This window comes from Colobus angolensis, unplaced genomic scaffold, assembly GCF_000951035.1.
Source record: "Colobus angolensis palliatus isolate OR3802 unplaced genomic scaffold, Cang.pa_1.0 Scaffold221, whole genome shotgun sequence".
In the NCBI taxonomy this organism is placed as follows: domain Eukaryota; kingdom Metazoa; phylum Chordata; class Mammalia; order Primates; family Cercopithecidae; genus Colobus; species Colobus angolensis.
This window is the reverse complement of record NW_012115389.1, coordinates 3,416,048-3,435,768: the sequence shown is the minus strand read 5'-3', so window position 1 is coordinate 3,435,768 and position 19,721 is coordinate 3,416,048. Positions and strand designations below refer to the sequence as shown.

At 41.2% G+C, this 19,721-nt stretch overlaps 2 protein-coding genes across 3 annotated transcripts in view; one reads left to right on the top strand and one right to left on the bottom strand.

The window, feature by feature from the left end:
• Positions 1-12,818, bottom strand: part of RMND1 (required for meiotic nuclear division 1 homolog (S. cerevisiae)) — a 48,559-nt gene extending 35,741 nt beyond the window's left edge. The window contains exons 1-2 of the mRNA XM_011943786.1: positions 12,655-12,818; positions 7,058-7,575 (exon numbers count right to left, since the gene is read on the bottom strand). Of these exons, the coding sequence (XP_011799176.1) occupies positions 7,058-7,561 (504 nt within the window). The 5' untranslated portion in view covers positions 7,562-7,575; positions 12,655-12,818. The remainder of the gene's footprint in view (positions 1-7,057; positions 7,576-12,654) is intronic.
• An 82-nt stretch (positions 12,819-12,900) lies between these two features.
• Positions 12,901-19,721, top strand: part of ARMT1 (acidic residue methyltransferase 1) — a 17,022-nt gene continuing 10,201 nt past the window's right edge. The window contains exons 1-3 of one of the 2 annotated variants that reach the window (XM_011943769.1): positions 12,901-13,229; positions 15,190-15,295; positions 18,002-18,246. In XM_011943769.1, the coding sequence (XP_011799159.1) occupies positions 13,189-13,229; positions 15,190-15,295; positions 18,002-18,246 (392 nt within the window). In that variant the 5' untranslated portion in view covers positions 12,901-13,188. The remainder of the gene's footprint in view (positions 13,230-15,189; positions 15,296-18,001; positions 18,247-19,721) is intronic. The other variant, XM_011943770.1, reaches the window with a different exon arrangement.

Below are 19,721 nucleotides of genomic sequence, written 5' to 3'. Positions count from 1 at the left end.
ATGGTCTCGATCTCCTGACCTCGTGATCCGCCCGTCTCGGCCTCCCAAAGTGCTGGGATTACAGGCTTGAGCCACCACGCCCGGCCAGGATCTTCCTATAGCTGTACTGAAAATGGTAGAGGCTGTCTCTTTTGCTAGAATCAGAGTTGTAAACTGGCAGCTTGGTGAACCATCCAACTCAAGAGCTGACCTACATCACGTTTCTAAAATTCAAATTGACTTGTCAACAATAAACTGAGAGATTTCACACAAAATCCAGATTTCCATCATCTTCTGACCGAGTGGAAGATCTGGCAGTAATGGACTAGGATACAGCAGGGGGCCCCAGGGTCTCCAGCCCACACTGTCCCTGCCTCTCCCTGTTGTCTCACGTCTCCTTCTCCATCATGTGTTATTGGCCAAGCCCATCTGTGCTAAGAATGTGTACTACTTTTTTTTTTTTTCCCCCAAAAAATATTCTTGGCCAGGCGCAATGACTCACATCTGTAATCCCAGAACTTTGGCAGGCTGAGGCGGGTGGATCACTTGAGGTCAGGAGTTCGAGACTAGCCTGGTCAACATGGTGAAACCCTGGCTCTACTAAAAATACAAAAATCCAGCCGGGTGTGGTGGCTGGCACCTGTAATGCCAGCTACTCAGGAGGCTGAGGCAGGAGAATCCCTTGAATCCAGGAGGCAGAGGTTGCAGTGAGCCAAAATTGCGCCACTGCACTCCAGCCTGGGTGACACAGCAAGATTCCGTCTCAAACAAAAACAAAAACAAAACTTTATGTTCCTTTATTGGAGCAAGATTCCAGATTGATATACAGTGATGTATTTACTAAACAGAGACCTGTGCAGAAATTACATACTATGTAGATAGGTTGTTATACTTTGCCTATTGATGGAATACTTCCATTTATCAAGTTTTATACATCAAAACGCTTTGACTTTCACCAGGCTCTCCATTAATTCACCTTTGAAAAAGTGGCTTTTAATTTCAGCTACTATATTTTACAGCATAAAAAACGTATGCATTAGGGTGCTTCTCCGCAAAATGGCATGTTGCAGACAGAGCCGAGTCCATTATCCCACCCGGATTTCCATAGTCACATTTGAGAGCTTTACACCAGAGAGCCAGGACAAAGTTACTCCTAACCAACACAGACTTCTTACTCTCAGAGTCCAGAGAGCCAGGACAAAGTTACTTCTAACCAACACAGACTTCTTACGCTCAGAGTCTATCTTCTTGGCCATATTTTATAGTGCCAATGAAGATGTGCCAGCAAGCATCCCATATACAGCTTGGCATTAGAGTACAAGGTCTGTTTGATGGTGGTAGCAGGCACTACTATTTTACTCTATTTTTTTTTATTATTTATTATTTTTTGAGACGGAGTCTTCTTCTGTCGCCCAGGCGGGAGTGCCAGTGGTGCAATCTTAGCTCACTGCAACCTCCACCTCCTGGATTCAAGCGATTACCCCCCCTCAGCCTCCCAAGTAGCTGGGATTGCAGGCATGCACCACCACACCTGGCTAGTTTTGTATTTTTAGTAGAGATGGGGTTATGCCATGTTGGCCAGGCTGGTCTCAAACTCCTCACCTCTGGTGATCTGCCCACCCTGGCCTCCCAAAGTGCTGGGATTACAGGCGTGAGCCACCATGCCCAGCCAGGCACTATTATTTTAAATCAAGGTAAAAGGCTAGTTTTAAAAACTGCCACTTGGAGATAAAAATAAAGGGCACAATATATTCAGAACTGAGTTTTGGGCAATCTGGTATCCCAAATTATGTGAATATTCAGACACTAACAGCAAATTGAGAACGTGTACTATTTTCAACTCTCAAGGACGGGACAATGCAAGTCAATCACTATTTTTACGAGAAAATATATTCTAAGCTCCAAATAGATTATGAATAAATCTTTAAACACAATCTGTTTTCACTTAGCCATCCTAAGCATCTTTGTTGTAGGTTTTCCAGACTGTCAACCGTCCCCTTTCCTTCTCTCGGGATCTCCCATTTAGTTTGGCTGAAAGTTCTATCCATCCAATGTCACTCAGCTTATATGGTTTGCCACACTACTTTCTGTATTCTCCTTAAACTTCTTAGCTCTTGAGTCTTAGTTGTGTGCCACTTCTATTAATAGATGAATCTGACGTTTTAGACATTTTGTTGTTTTTTTTTTATTTTATTTTAGCCTATTTGGTAAAAGGAAAGAACCATAGAATGTCTTGTCTGCTTTTTTTCTTCTTTATTAAATATGCTATTGTTTTCTGAGCAGCTTTCATTTTTATACATCTTTCTCTGGATTTTTATAGTGAATCCTTATTAAGCATTAGCTACATATACATGTAAAGCATATTTTGGATTTCAGGATGGGGATCTACAATTTGCTCTTAAATAAATGTGTCAAACCAACCTATAACACTTATAAGATTTAGGGCTTCTCTATTTCAAACTGTTTTTAAAAACCCAAAAGACAAAAACCCAAAACCACAGTATTTTAGTATGTTTTGTTTTTCTGGTCACAGAAGACACGTTCCAGCAGATGGGGCTAGAAATCTACATATGATTCTTGTTTTAGAAGCATCACATGCTCTGATCAGAACATTTTTTAAAAAATTGTACTTTCATTTACACTGTATTACTGAAGAAAATTGGTGTATTACAGCAATGCTACTTCTATAGTGATTTGGTCTTTGTCCTTGGTTCCCAGTACAGACTCCTAAAACCCCTGTAATTTTCTAAGTGACAGAGGCATTTTTGGTTGTAGTATTTGCTCTTCTAAATCCCTTGGAATTTCATGAGTGATGGGAACGTCTTTTGTTTTCATGAGGTGACTCCCAGTGTTCTGGACAGCTTCAGGATGGGGCGTGGTTACCAGAAAGACCAAACTTTGATTAGAAGCTTAGAACTTTCAACCCCACCCTTAACCTCTAGTGAATGGAGAGGGGCTGGAGACTGAGTTAATCATCAATCACGGTTTACACAATGAAACCTCCATAAAAACACCCGAACAATGGGGTCTGGAGAACTCCTGCGTTGATCAATGCATCCTTGTGCCGGGAGGGTGGCACAGCCCAATTCCACAAGGAATAGAAACTCCTGAGTTCCAGGCCCTTCTAAACTTCACCCTGTGCACCTCTACATCTGGCTGTTATTTTGTATACTCTATAAAAAACCAGTAAACGTAAATAAAGTGATTCCCTGAGCTCTGTGAGTCATTCTGGCAAATCATCAAACCTGAAGAGGGGGTGGTGGTCATAGCTGGTTGGTCAGAAGCACAGGTGTCAACCGGGAGGGCAGTCTTGTGGGGCCGAGCTTAACTAACTGGGGTCTGCACTAACTCTGGCTAGTGCTGGAATTGAACTGAATTGCAGGACACCTTGTTAGTGTCTGGAGAATTGGAGAACTGGCTGGGAGGAGGAGGAAAAGGCTCCTATATATTTGATGTCAGAAGTACTGTGAGTAGATAGATCATACTAAGGAAAAATGCCTTTTCTCCTGCAATGTACTCATTGCAGATGAAAGCTATAAAAACACAGATACATTTTATGTTATCAGTATTATGCTTTATCTTTTAAGTTTTTTGACTACAATCTATAAGAAATCATTATACATAGTACATACACACATCTATGCTCACACACCAATAATTGCCACAATAGCTTCACAAACCAGTATTTACCTTTATCATGAGCAATGTATTCTGTTATTTTCTATTTCATTTTTCAAAAAACATGGTTAAAAATCCACTAGTGATTCCTTAACACACTGTGCTATCAGCCTGAAAACATTCTCCCTGGTATCAGGCTCCACGCCACTCAGACCTGCCATTCCCATCCTCTGGTGTTCTCTTCAAAGACTGGACGTTAATAAGAAGCGCGGCTATTATTGTTTTCTCATTTGTTTAGTGGGTCTTTAGTTACTAACACAGAGCTTCTAAAGCCCTTGGAACTTCACGAGTGATGGGAATATCTTTTGTTTTAATGAGGTGACTGTTTAGTGGGTCTCCCTCTGTCGCCTAGGTTGGATGGAGTGAGGTGCAGTCATGACTCACTGTAGCCTGGAACCCCCAGGCTCAAGCGAACCTCCCACCTCAGCCTCTTGAGAGTAGCTAGGACTACAGGTGCGCACCACCAAGCCCGGCTAATTTTTTTTTTAAGTCTTTTAGAAATGGGAGTCTTGCTACATTGCCAGGCTGGTCTTGACCTCCTGGCCTCAAGTGGTCTTCCTGCATCAGCCTCCCAAAACACTGGAATTATAGGCATAAGCCACAGGACCCACTATTGCTTTTAGGAATTGTAAGCCAAAGGGATGTGGGTTGAATATCTCAGATTATGATCTCTGAAAATGAGACCAGGTAAAGACTGAATTCGAACAGAGAGGGTGACTAAAACCATTCAGCCAACTCCAGATGCATGTTGTTCTGCAGAGCTGAAAAGATGAGCTCAGTGCAACTACGGTAACAAAACAAAGTCCACATGCTTTTGACACAAAGCAGAAGCTTTCCCTTGTCTCAGTCAAGAGTGGTATAAAGGGTTTACCACTTTGATGGCCGTATGAAAATGGAGTGGCCCTCAATTTGTGGCAGATGAAAGTCAGGCTTTGGCCGGGCGCAGTGGCTCATGCCTGTAATCCCAGCACTTTGGGAGGCCGAGGCAGGCGGATCACGAGGTCAGGAGATCGAGACCATCCTGGCGAACACGGTGAAACCCTGTCTCTACTAAAAATACAAAAAAAAAAAAAAAAATTAGCCAGGCGTGGTGGCGGGCGCCTGTAGTCCCAGCTACTCGGGAGGCTGAGGCAGGAGAATGGCGTGAACCAGGGAGGCGGAGCTTGTAGTGAGCCGAGATCGTGCCACTGCACTCCAGCCTGGAGGACACAGCAAGACTCCATCTCAAAAAAAAAAAAAAAAAAGAAAAAAAGAAAGTCAGGCTTTGGTCCTGGGGACATATTACCTAGTCATGCCAAGACTGCTTTCTCTATGAAAAATAAAATCTTCAAAAAATAGTGTTCCAAAATTATATTATCTCAGATCACTTTAGAAACATATGATTTTCTTCTTTCTTCTGAGACAGAGCCTCACTCTGTCACCCAGGCTGGAATGCAGTGGCGTGCTCTTGGCTCACTGCAACCTCTGCCTCCTGGATTCAAGAGATCCTCCTGCCTCAGCCTCCCGAGCAGCTGGGACTACAAGTGTGCACCACCACCATGCCTGGCTAATTTTTGTATTTTTGTAGAGACAGGGTTTCACTATGTTGGCCAGGCTAGTCTCAAACTCCTGACCTCAAGTAATCCACCTGCCTTGGTCTCCCAAAATGTTGGGATTACAGGTGTGAGCCACCATCCGGCCAGAAACATCTGATTTTCTATTATATTCCTGTGCTTTCAGAAAGACAGCATATGGCTTGTTTTTGCCAAACTCCAACTGAAGTCATTGTCTATCATGTTACACAATGTCTCCTATAACAGAATCCATGAAATAACTCCTTCATTTCAGTGCTGGAAAAAGTTATTTCTCTGAAGATATTTTTATGTTTTTACTCTGCCCTCTCCCACAATAAAAAACAACAAACAGTAAATCCCAGGAGGATTTCCTCTTTTAATTACTGGGCTTCTCAAAACAAAATGTTCAACTAAATTATTCATTTCAGGTACTTTATAACATTTCTCTGTTCATGTCAACTATTTGTTCTAATATGCGAAAGTATTTATTATCTCATTTGAAACTATGTTGAATGTTGAAAATCTACTTCAAATTCTTTCCTGGAAGGAAGTAGAAAAAAAAAAACCTAAAGAAAAATAAGATATGGTATTTAGGAAAATTGCTTGCAAGTCTAAGGATGGCCCAAAGAAATAGCCTAGGGACATCTCTGACTGTATCAGCTTCTTCGTAAGAAACCCGACGCACTGTGCTGCTGGATGTTACAAATGAACAGAATAGAGCTTTCTCTTTTTTGGATCTGCCATGAATTCAGGTTTTTACACTTAATGTCATCTTGGACACTTAAATACTGAATTTCCCAAAGCTCGAGCTAAAGGAAAGGTGGAGCAGTAGCTGCACAACACTCCATCCTTCACATCCTGGGTTCAGAGAAAGCACACAAGAATTGAAAGCATTCCAGAATCCAACACAAGAACCATTCATTAATTCTTAGCTTCCGAATCAGAGGATGAGTAAAGGTACGTATGTATACCTTTCCAAGGGGTGTCAACTACACAGTAATAAAAACATGGCCCAAATTAAACAGGCTCAGGGGCTACTTTTCAGAATCAAGACTCGAAGACAGACATTCTAACCTGTTTTATGATAGATTCAGAAGTCTTCATCAAGTTTAAAGTGTCTTTAATGTTGATGACTACCGGCATTAAAGATCCTCTTGCCTCTTTTCAATCCTTTCCAATGTAATAAACATGTAAGTACAACATATAGTTCTAGGTATTATGCGACACACAAAGGTTACTAAGGGCTTGATCTTGACCCTTAACTTGTTATTAAAGAAGAAATGCAAATTGTAGCAGAAAAATTCCCAGAAACTCCTTAAGGATGAAAAAAAAAATACCCCCTTAAACCTTAAGAGGATAAAAAAGCAAGGCCCTCCTCCCCTGCTGCTTTTGGAGGCTACCTTACCATGTCATTTCACCGACCCATGCAACTGCCACAGCCTAATAAAGGCTTATCTGTCTGCAGTTACATTTTTTTTTTAATTTGATGAAGAATTTCTAGTTTGTTTTTTTAACTTTTTTTTTTTTAATTTTTTTTACAGTCCCATTCTTAGACTGGACTTAATATTGGTCCTCTTTTTCAATTTCCTTAGACCAATAACCAAATATTTTATAAACTATATTTTCATGTTTTATTGCCTGTATTTTGTTTTTATATGTATCATTAATTGTTAAAAATTAAGATTTTGAATCCCTTTGGATATTTATTAGGCTTCAAAGATCTTGATGAGGAAGTCTGAGTGACTGCCAGTTCTCTTACATTGGTGGTAAGGCTGGGGTGCAGTGCACACTGGTTTAGCGTGAGCAACGATCACTAAGCACAAGAGCCATGGCCACCCCTACTTTACCTCATTCACAGACAAAACTGGAAGGTTGGTCCTGGATGGCTGTCTGGTCCTGGATGCTTTTAGTGGTCTCTTGATCTGTGGGAAGTCTTGTTTTGGAACAAATGTTTCCGTTGATATAGATGAGAAATGCCTCTTTAATATTTTTATAAACCATTTAGAACCCAATAGATGTGGTTTGTGGGTCACTCTCCTGTGAGTACCAAAGGATTTCATGGTTGGAAGGGGTGCCTTTTCATCTTGGCAACGAGCAGCATTTAATGGCGAGAGCAGGCTTGTATTGGACTTTTTTTGGTTCATTTCCAGGATCTGAGACTTATTCAAACCACCAGCTGTTTTATCAGGAAGGAACAAATCCAAGTTTTCACATACTGTCAGTGTGCTGCATGTTGTATTTTCAAATTCCTTAAGTGGTTTTAACATTAGATGACTGATTCTTCGGCACTGATGTGCTTTTGATAATATACGATGAGATCCGGCCACGGCTCTGAGGAGTGTGGCTGGCATTACCACGTCCCAAGCTAAAAGAAAAGGAATTCAAAGTTCAAGTTTTAAAATTAACGCTTAAAACATATATAATATTTCCCTAGGTAATAGGCATATTTCTGTAAAAAAATTTGTAAAACAGATACATCCTAATTCTAGCAAAAGAACAAGGTTAAAAAATTAAGTACAGTGTTTCTGCCACTTTGCCTTTATCAAGCTTTGGCCTTCTTTCTGGAAGATTACAAGATTATAAAGCTACTGACATAACAAGAACCTTAAAAAAAAATAGTGATGGGACCACTTCATTTACTTCATTAGCATATCAAATATATAAAAATCTGTACTGGCCAGGCACTGTAGCTCACACTTGTAATCCCAGCACACTGGGAGACTGAGGCAGGTGGATTGCTTGAGTCCAAGAGTTCCAGACCAGCTGGGGCAACATGACAAAACATCATCTCTACAAAAATGACAAAAATTTAAAAATTAGCTGGGTGTGATGGCAGCTCATGCCTGTAGTCCCAGCTATTCACAGGCTGCGGTGGGAGGATCACTTGAGCCCAGGAGACCGAGGCTGCAGTGAGTCATGATTGTACCACTGCACTCCAGCCTTTTTTCTGCCTCAGGAAAAAAAAAAAAAGAATCAGGAAAGGCTCCCAGAAAGATCTAAGCTGATTCTAGAAGGGGAAGGTACTTTTCAGCTTGGGGCTGGGCGCATGAGACTTGTCAGATACACACATGAACATTCTAGACAAGGGAAACAGAATTTCCCCCTCATTTACAGTATGAAATGTGTGATTTTAAAATTAGCCTATAGTAGGCCACACACAGTGGCTCATGCCTGTAATCCCAGCACTCTGGGAGGCTAAAAGGGTGGGGGGGAAATCACTTGAGTCCAGGAGTTCAAAACCAGCCTGGCCAACATGGTGAAAACCCATCTCTAAGAAAAATACAAAAAAAAATTAGCCAGGCATAGTGGTGCATGCCTTTAATCCCAGCTACTCAGGTGGCTGAGATATAGAATCGCTCGAACCAGGGAGGCAGAGGTTGCAGCGAGCCAGGATTGCCCCACTGCGCTCTAGCCTGGGCAACAGAATGAGACCCTGTCTCAAAAAAAAAAAAAAAAAAGTTAGACCGTAGTAATCAATAATTCTTTTTTTAAAAATAACATGTTAGGTGCTAGAGATATATGAATCAATGATCTCAGAATTCAAAGTCCAGCAGAGGAAAATGAATGAGATGCACAAATTGCTCTAGTCCAGAGAAAGGAGCATGTGAAGAGTGTTGCATTGTCAGAGAGGTGACATTTGAACCGAGTCTTGAAAGGGCAGAAGGATCTGCAAGTCGAACACCTCAGGCATGGAGTCCTATTTATCTCCCTATCTCAGGGGAGGTAGGAGTGAGCTGCAGAAGGTAAGGACTGAAAAAGAGCTGGTGACCAGATCACCAAAGGATCTATAAAGTCATCCCAAAGAGTTTCTACAGGTGGGGAGAAAGCTGAGCTTCTAACTCTGAGAGTCACATAGTCAAACGTATGTTCCTAAAGCAACTTTTTGGTGATGATGTGCAGGAGGAAACGAGAGACTCTAACATCACTCTGAGCACTTTCTACATGCCAAGTGCTCGGCCTCACCTCATAATGATCCCATTTCACTGATTAGGAAACTGAGGTTTAAAGAGGCTAAGTGCTCACCATTAAGAAGCTACAGAGATGTAATTAACATAAAACCCAGGCTTTTGCAATTCCAAAGTCAACACTCTTACCCACTACCTTTTATTTCTTTATTACCTCTCTCCAGGATAAGGACAAAGATGATTCACGGTGATATTTAGGAGGTAGAACCTGCTGCTTTCAAAATCCCTTCAAAAGCTGGTATTCTGTGCTTCATTCTAGTCCAATTGGCTACTGCAGTTCACCTTTGATTAGTACTATTCCATGCCAGTTGAACCACTTAATTTTGAAGAACCTAACTACAAAATATTTTAGAAATGTGTCCACAGTCCTAGATTCTTTCATTATCTTTGAGGAAATTCTTTTTTTTTTTTCTTTTTTTGAGATGGGAGTCTCGCTCTGTCGCTCAGGCTGGAGTGCAGTGGTGCCACCTCAGCTCACCACAACCTCCACCTCCCAGGTTCACGTGATTCTCCTGCCTCAGCCTCCTGAGTAGCTGGGATTACAGGTGTGCGCCACCAAGCCCAGCTAGTTTTTGTATTATATATATATATAGATAGATAGATATACATATATATATTTAGCAGAGAAGGGGTTTCACTATGTTGGCCAGGCTGGTCTCCAACTCCTGACCTCAAATGATCCGCCTGCCTTGGACTCCCAAAGTGCTGGGATTACAGGCATGAGCCACTGCACCTGGCCTCTTTGAATAAATTATTTACCTCAAAACTCTACTGACTACCTTAATATGGAGGCTACATGAAGTACTATTACAATGAATGTAAAAGTTACAGGTAATATTATTGTTGCAGTAATTTTCAATGGTTTCTATATCCATGCTGATCAGTGGTGGGGCTGATTCTTCCAAAACCCTGGCCCTGAGTTCCCTAATCTCCCTTCCTGAATGGTCCTGTTTTTCACTTTTCCTCAGCCACTCATGCCCATGGTCATTATCCTGTAACCTGTAAAGTAGCCACTAGACAACCCACATTGCTATTGAGCCCTTGAATTCTGGTTAGTATAAATTAAGCCTTAATTTTTTAATAAGTAAAATATCTCAATTCTTCTATCAATTATTTGTTGAAATAATATGTCTGGGTATATTTACCTAAATAAAATGCATTATTCAAATAAATTTTAGCTATTCTTTTTTGATACAAAGTTTCGCTCTTGTTGCCCAGGTTGGAGTGCAATGGCACGATCCTGGCTCACTGCAACCTCTGCCTCCCCCGTTCAAGCGATTCTCCTGTCTCAGCCTCCCAAGTAGCTGGGATTACAGGTGCCTGCCACCATGCCTAGTTAATTTTTTGTATTTTTAGTAGAGACGGGGTTTCATCATGTTGGCCAGGCTGGTCTTGAAATCCTGATCTCAGGTGATCCACCTGCCTTGGCCTCCCAAAGTGTTGGGATTACAGGCATGAGCCACCGGACCCATCCCATTTTTATCACTGCACCTTCTAGAAAGCTTAAGATTACATTTGTGCCTTACATTGTTTTTCTATCAGACAGGGCCCTACTGTCATTATCAATACATCGGACCTCCTCACCTCAATTTCATCCATTCTACTCTCTAAGCACCACCTCCTATCTTTGCATCTCACTCCTTCTATTACCCAATTCCAACAATTCTTCAACACCAACAGGACCCGTGAGTCAATGATCCAACCACCTTTTCGCGGTCTCTCACTCCCCATGACTTCACTTCCTCCATATCCAGTTTACACTCCATGGTCTACCATTCTAATCTCTCTCTTATACCCCTGGAATCCCTTGCATCCCTTTCTTCCCAGTCTTTCCCATTCACGAGCAGTAATTAGTATCTTTGTAACTGCTAAGCCAAAAACGCGGAGTCCACCTTGACTCTTTATTCTCCATATCCAACTTGTCAGTAAATCCCAAGGGCCTTCTAGGGACCACTGCCCATCATCAGTAATACTACTACCTGATCCAAACTGCTATCTTTCCCATGGATTATTATAATAGCTTTAACCAGTTTCCCTGATTCTGTTTTGGGCCCCCTACAATCTCTTCTCAACACAAGCAACCAAAGTGATCCTTTGAAGTCAAATCTTAGCGCAAAATGCGGCTATGGCTTCACGGTTCATTTAATAAAAGCTAAAGCCCTCGGACCAGGCATAGTGGCTCACGCCTGTAATCCCAGCACGTTGGGAGGGATCACTTGAGGTCTGGAGTTCCAGACCAGCCTGGCCAACACGGTGAAACCCTGTGTCTACTAAAAATACTAAAATTAGCTGGGCATGGCGGCATGGGTCTATAATCCTAGCTACTCGGGAGGCTGAGGCAGGAACATCATCGCCTGAAGTCGGGAGGCGGAGGTTGCAGTGAGCCGAGATCGCGCCACTGCACTAAAGCCTGGGCAACAGTGCGAGATTCCGTCTCAAAAAAAAAAGTCAAAGCCCTCAAAATGGCCTGCATGGCACTACATTTTCTGGCCCTTTATCAGCACTCTGACAGCTCTCTCCTTTGCTTATTTTGCTCCTCATTCTAGCCTCTGGATCTTTGCATTTGCTGTTCCTTAGGCTCTTCTCCCAGGGATCTGAAAGGCTCACACCCTCACCTCCTCCAGAGATTTGCTAAAATGTCTTCTACCCAGTGAAGCCTTCCCCAACCACTACATTAAAAACACACAACCAGCACCCGTTCTCTATCTTCCTCCACTTTGCATTTCTCCATTGTGTAACATCACTTACATACCTTTAATTTTTAGTTTATTAATTCATACTGCAAAACAACTCAGTTCTTACCATGTGCCAGGCATTGTCCCCAGCTGCTGACAATACAGTTGAAAATAAAATAGACAAAAATCCTATCTTTTGAATCTTTTGAACCTTACATTGGGAGTGACAGGCAAAAACGAGGTAAATCTACTGTAAAATACGTGAGACAGAACGCTAAAGGAAAAAAAAGGAGAGAGCTGATTTTTGTGTCTTCCCTCCAGAGTGGAAGCTCCTTGAGGATACAGATTTGTGTGTTTTTTCCTACTGTATCTCCTGACACTAGCGCCGGTACATAGTAGGCATTCGATCGAATTTTTAAAATGAAATACTAGGCAGTTACTCAGTTCCTGGGCACATTTCAACTTTTAGACAATAACACCAATTAAGAAAATCGGTTACAGCTAGGCTACGATTCAAGAGACAACTGTCACTCATCTTTGGGAGCAGGCCGTTCAATTCCTCAAACTCAAAATTATTTTATCGATTTCTAGTTACCGCGGTGCACTGGCTCAAAAAAAGGGTTCATTAATTGACTGAGTGCTTTTTACTCCCAGCTAAGTCGACCAAAGATCACGGTAAGAGGCAGAGGGTCACAGTCGCACCAGCGTAACCTGTGACTGTACACGTTCCGGGCGGCCAGGAGCCAGGGCGCAGACCTCCCGAGCCGGACCACCCAAGCAGCTAAGGAAAGGCAGTACACTAACCTCTCGGCCGGAAGAGAAGAAGGAAGCGCCAGGGACGCACGCTTCCTCGGCCGGACTGCAGGGAAAAAGCCGCAGCACCAGCCAGCCTCTCACTACAGCAGCCACCCCATCTCCTGGAACGGCGCTCCCTCCCACCCCCGATACTGCGCAGGCGCACTGAACTCTGGTCCCACTTAGCGGGAGCAACTCGGACCACGTGACTGTCTGACCACGTGAGCCGCGTCGCCGCGACCTCTTCCGCTCCCTAGGCCCTGGGACCTCCCGGTCCTTACCTGCTTCCGGCTTTCGTTTGCTTCCATATCCGCTCCTCTAGTCGCCCTCCGCTGTCCCCGCCTTCGTCCCCGGAAGATTGGGTCCTCTGGCCAGCCACTGTTTGCTGTTTGTACGGGCACCAAATAAAGTTTGTTTATTCAAAAGCACTTTTTTTTTTTAAAGCCACACCACCCCCATTCTCAGCTCCTCCTTCGCGGCGGTAACGCCTCTGTTTCTGCCGCGGTTGAGCGCCGATCTTTGCGGCCGGGATCGCGGAACGTAATGGCTGTCGTCCCGGCGTCTCTCTCAGGACAGGACGTGGGGTTCGTCTTACTTTTCTCTTCCCCACTTTTGCGGAAAGCTGGGCCTCGTCGGGAGCCTGTGGGGACTAAGCGGAGGGCGCCCGCTCTCCGGTGGGCTGCGTTCGAGTCCCCCTGCCGGGCGCGGCTTCCCAGGACGCCTTTGCGGATTTCGCGGACTGGCTCGGAGGCGAGGGGAGGCGGCCCCGGGGAGGGAGCCCGCCCGCGGCGCCTGCTCGTAAGGATCAGGACAGGGCTCAGCTTCGCGGTCTGTTCCTGGCGGTCACTTTATTTATTCACTTTAATGAACTCGCTTTGGGGGCGTTAAAATTCTCCGTAAGAGTTGGGGATCTCAGAGCTATTAAGAAACGGGTTTCTTCCTGTTGATCAAATCGTAATCTCACAGTAAGAACTGTCTGTAGTTTTTTGCTTTATAGTCATCACGGTACAGATTCTTGGATGAAGTTGTGGGTGACCGTGCAAATAAGAACATCCATTTGCATAAATTGAATGGCCAAATTTATATTTGAAATTGGTCCTTACTTCAGAATACTGCAAAAGACGAGAACACTTTGAGGCAAATAAACCTGGGCGGAAAGTAGGTTGAGGCCAAGAAAGTGGCGCCAATGGCCCAAAATTGAAGCAGGCACCGTTTCAGGTCCTGCAAGTATGGAGAGTGTCTCCTTCAATTTTGCGCCCTAGGGCTTCTGGCCTCACTCCAGTCCTGGCCAGAGACTTTGCTCCAGAGGTGCAGGAAGTGTAGTAGTTAGGAAAACAGTAATACTTTCCAATTAAAGTAAAATCTCAAAAAAGGACTTACTGTACCTACTGCCTGCGGAAATTCAAGTGGCAGTTGATTTAATGTTCCTGCTCACCCTTTGAGGTATTAGTGTTCTTTCATTAATGAGTTTTAAAAATTAAATTCTGGTCAACGTAGTTATTATACACATTAAAAGCTAATCACTGTTTTGGGTGGTACTGAAAGCACCACAGAGTAAGAAAGTGTTTGCAGTTTTTTTCTTAAAGTTCCATAGCTGTCATTTGAGGAAACCTTTTGAAGAAATACCCGAGTTACAACCTAATAATTTAACGATTGTCTCTTGTGATCCGAAGATAAAAACACTGGTCAGCTAAACTCTGTGCTCTATGTTTAAAACTGCACGGAGTTTCACCACCAAATAAAGCTTTGTTTCTACCTGAATCATGTATTTCCTTAAAATGATATAAAATGATAATATGTAAATCTTGGTTTTTTGTATGAATAAAATCAAGAATATCTTTAATTTTTTAATGCGGGTATAAGTTTTTCTTCATCTCCAGCTTGCTTCATTTTTGGACACTTCTATAAAATCTCTAATTTTTTGACTGGGAGAAAGACAGTAGCATGCCTTCATTTGCTTAGGGGCAGAATAGGATGGAAGGAGTCTATTGTGCAGATAGAGAAGGCAGAGAAGGGGAAAACCTTTGAAAAGAATTAAAATTGACTCAGAATACAAACAGAATCGAGAGAAACAGGCTTACAAGTACCTTTAATTATTTATGTTGTTCAAGCACATTAGACACTTTAAAGTGGTTTTACATGCACTGCTTCTTTCACCTTTCTTAGCAGGTGACTTGGATAGTAGTAGACCTGGGACAAGAGCCTGTTTGATTTCTAAGCTAATCCATTCCCTATCCTGTCACATTGCTAAGCGAGTTTCTGATTTAGAAAAGTAAAAGCAATAGAATATGAAAGATAAGAATGATTCAACAGACAACATGGGAGAATCTGGGATTAGAGGCCCCGAGATAATTTGGCTTCCATGACATACCAGAGAAGTTTTCAGGTTTTCTTATGTCTTAATATAGTAATCACACAATACTTGTCTACCTTTTAATAGCTGTATGAAGAGTTTAATATACATGAAATGTTCCAGAAACTAAAAGCCAATCTTCTAGTATATATGCTACTAAGTAATATAATGCATGTGACTCTTTTTTCTAGATCATTTGCATATCTTACAATTAAAGACAGAATACCACAGATCTTAACTAAGGTTATTGATACATTGCATCGACATAAAAGTGAATTTTTTGAGAAACATGGAGAGGTAAGAATTGTTTTAATTTTTTGTTAATTTCTCAACAGAAACGTAATAAACAGTTATTGAAGGCATTAATTTTCCTTTAAATGTAAAAATCAGTAGCTGGGCCAAGTATTTATTTGGTTTTAATGTAATGCATTGAAATGGAGATAGAACAGCCAATCTTTAATTTAGAAGATAATTGTGTTCCAACAATTATTTCTGCCAGTTATTTGGACCTCAGAATGTATTTTCTAATATATTTAATGTTGTAATTGGTGAGTAGGCAACAGACTTGCAATTGACTTAGCCAAGTGACTAAGCAATTGAGTTGCTTAGAAGAGCTTTTTAAATTTCAAGTTTAATTTGAGTTGTAGTATTTATATTACTGATTTGAGATCTTGAGTCCTGTAAGTTCAAACTGCTATGCAAAGCTCAGTGATATGAATTATAATTGATTGACACATTGTACTGATTCAAGTTGGGACTCATTAACATTCAGTGCAGAATAGGACTTTAGAAATCACTTTGTCCATTCAGTTAATGGATGAGGAGAAATCCAGATAACTAAGTTGTGTTAGATATAGGTCTTTAAACTTGTAGGTTCAGTAATCTTTCTATTACACAATAGACTGTAAAAGAGCATGCATACACCAGTACATTTTTTTTAAGCATTGAAAACAAAGATTTAGAGAAATGGTTGGTGATCTTTTCTCCTTGGCCAAGTTGAAATGGAGTGAGATAATACATACACAGTTTGAGGGTAATGTTCTACTTCTTTCAACTTCTTTTATATTGTCTTGTTTGAAACTAATCCTGGCATAACACAGGGATCACCTGTTGTTCCTTATTGCTAAAATCCAGCTTAATTCAGACACTGACAATTCTATTGATGAATGGTTTTAATGTTTATCACATAAACATAATTTTGATAGCTGACATACCTTTATCACACAAGTATAATTTAGCCAAATTTGGATAGTTCACTTTAGTATTTGGTCATATACATAAGCAAATTACCGTAATACTTGTGTTTTTGTTGTTGTTTTGTTTTTTGAGACAGGATCTTGTTCTGTCTACTAGGCTAGAGTGCAGTGGCCCAGTTATGGCTCACTGCAGCCTCAAACTCCTAGATGCCAGCGATTCTCTTAGCTCAGCATCCTAAAGTGCTGGTATTACAGGTGTGAGCCACTGTGCCTGGCCCCGTAGTGCTTTTGTAATTTCATTTTTTTCGACCAGAGTGATCTAAAATGTAGTAATTAATGAAGTCTTAGTATATTGCTACATGGCCTGTATGCCCGTAATCATCAGGTGACTGAAGGCAGAGTGTATTGTCTCTTTAGCCCTATCCCATTTCACACTCCACTGGGCACAGAACAAGATGTAAATAAAATGTTGACATAGATAAAGTCTGCTTTTGGTAGCCTTTCTGTCCTTTTTTCCTTCCTCTATTATACCAATGACCGCTCTCCTTGGGCCTCATGTGTTCTCCTAGCTCCCTAAGCCCCCACCTATAGCAGGGCCAGGCTTACCTCCAAAGGAGCCGTGCCACACAGTTTTCTGTCTTCCCCCACCTCAGCGGTCAAACGTCCTTCCCCTTAGACTACCTGGTTTGGCAGATGTGTGTCTTTTGGAGACAAGACCAGGCTTTATTCATCTTTCTCTGGTCCTGAGGTTAGTGTCAGGCACATACAGGGTTCAGTAAATGTTTGAATTCAATTCAAGAAAGTGAACAAACTGGCAGTGACATCACTCTTAATCCATTAGCCTTTGTAGGTATATGTTTCTGTAACAGGGTGCCTGATACCCTATAAAACCTCAGTTGTTGAAATTTATAGTTAAAGAGTTGAAGTTTAAGACTTTAGGGTAGAGATTTGGAGGAGGAGGAGTTCCTCTCAAAACAGTCAGCCACAACTTCTTTTCTTCTATTTCTGAACCTGCAGAATCTCTAAAGCTCCAATTGTTTGTTCTAGCAGCAAAATAAATTCTACTTGGAACAAAAGAAAGATTGGAGAGATGTTTATATTGAGAAAATTACGATCTGAAAGTAGGGACTAAATATCAACATGATAAAAATGATCTTATAAAAATACTCAGGCTTGATGTTTATTCTCTACATTTTATTATATACATGTCTTATTAGGCTTACGTTTTTTTTAATGGGGCAGGAATCTTGCTGATGTAAAACCAGAGGTGCCAAGTCATTTTCACTTCATTCTGATCCCATTACATTTGTCCCCACTCCAATTGGCCTGTCATGTGAGATAATATTGTAGTACCTTGTATGTCAGCATATCTCATCTCTCACCTAGCTAGAACTCGGTGGAAAACAAGTTAAAAAAAAATTTGAGCTACCAAAGGAAACCTCAGAAAGGCCACAGTTTCTTTTCTAGTGGTGTCAATGGTGAAAGAAGAATGTGTATGGAAGCATGAAAGACGTGGAAAATCTGGCAGGGGTTCCTTTCCCTCTGTAGTAATGGTCACTGAAGATACAGAAAGGCCAGAACTTAGATAGATAAGGCATGATTATGTTCATATGAGATCTGTGTGTGTTTTTTGATTTTCAGTTTAAGAGTTCTAAATGTAATGTTTAAAGAAGTAAAATGTAGTTTTGAACATTTTTCTTTTCTTCTTAAGTCTAAAAATATGTTACCCTAGAGGAATTGCACAGACACACACACACAAACACAGACCCACACACACACACAATTGATTTTTCTTGTATTTTTGCAGGAAGGCGTGGAAGCTGAAAAGAAAGCTATTTCTCTCCTTTCTAAATTAAGGAATGAATTGCAAACAGATAAACCAATTATCCCCTTGGTTGAGAAATTTGTTGATACTGATATATGGAATCAGTACCTAGAATATCAACAGAGTCTTTTAAATGAAAGTGATGGAAAATCAAGATGGTTCTACTCACCATGGTTGTTCGTAGAATGTTACATGTATCGTAGAATTCATGAAGCAATTATCCAGAGGTATGTATGTAATCATCAACTAGCAAATGTTTAGAAATTTATACTTTTTCTGAAATTGTAAAAGGATAAGTTTAAAAATAAACACCAGTGGAAGCTTGAATTTGGTTGAGTTTAGCAAATCTTAATAGCATTGTTGGACATTTCTACAAATGTTACTGATGGACATTTCTACAGCTGTTACCGATTTAACAGATTCTTGGCAATTATAATCCACTTGCCTAGAATAGACATAAGAGTAAATATCTAAAGTACGAATTGGCCAGGCCCTGAGGTTCACACTTGTAATCCCAGCACTTTGGGAGACTGAGGTGGGCAGATAGCTTAAGGTTGGGAGTTCGAGACCAGCCTGGCCAGCATAACAAAACCTGTCTCTACTAAAAATAAAAAAATTAGCGAGGCATGGTGGCACAGGCCTGTAATCCCAGCTACCCGGGAGGTTGAGGAATGGGAATTGCTTGAATCTGGGAGGCAGAGGTTGCAGTGTGCCAAAATCTTGCCACTGTACTCCAGCCTGAGCAACAGAGTGAAACTCTGTCTCAATAAAATAGATAAATAAAGCATGAATTAATTAAAGATTCCAATAAAGACATAGAATAAAAGAAGTTTTGCTTATTGAGTAAAAAATGTTAATTTGAAATAGTTGCATATATATAAATCAGGATGGGACAAAGTAAGCATATGTTTTGTTTATTAAAATAGATAATAAACATGTTACAACTTATTTGGTTTAAGGAGTCATGAGAACAGTGAATCATGCTATTGTATTACAGTCTTAATCTTTCATCATTTTTTAAAAAACGTTAGTTTAGAAAAAGATTTTAAAAGTACGCATGTTTCAAAGTAGCTTTTTATAGACTGGTTTGTATTATTTAATTTTTCTTAGGAAAACATCTGATAGAGAACTAGTTTTTAGGCCAGGCGTGGTGGCTCACGCCTGGAATCCCAACACTTTGGGAGGCTAAGGCAGGTGGATCACTCGAGGCCAGGAATTTGAGACTAGCCTGGTGAACGTGGCAAAACCCCGTCTCTACAGAAAATATGTAATTACCCAGGTGTGGTGGCACATTCCTGTATTCCCAGCTACCCGGGAGGCTGAGGCAGGAGAATCACTTGAACCTGGGAGGCGGAGGTTGCAGTAGCCGAGATTACACCACCGCCCTCCATGCTAAGCGACAAAGCGAGACTGTTTGAAAGAAACAAAAAACTGTTATTTGTAGTGCCAAAGAAAAGTTAATGGGGATTATTGGATTATCCTTAATGATCACAGGTTCCAAAAATCCAGGTTTGTTGACTAAGAGGAATCCTTTGGTATCTATTCGTAAACATAGCATAGGATAATTTAAAGTCATCAAGTCAGCACTAATTGTAAAATAAAATTATTTTGGGAAACATATGGAACTTTAAAATCTGTTCATTAGCTTTTTTGTCTTAATCTTACACACGCACACCCATACACACACACACATATAAATATA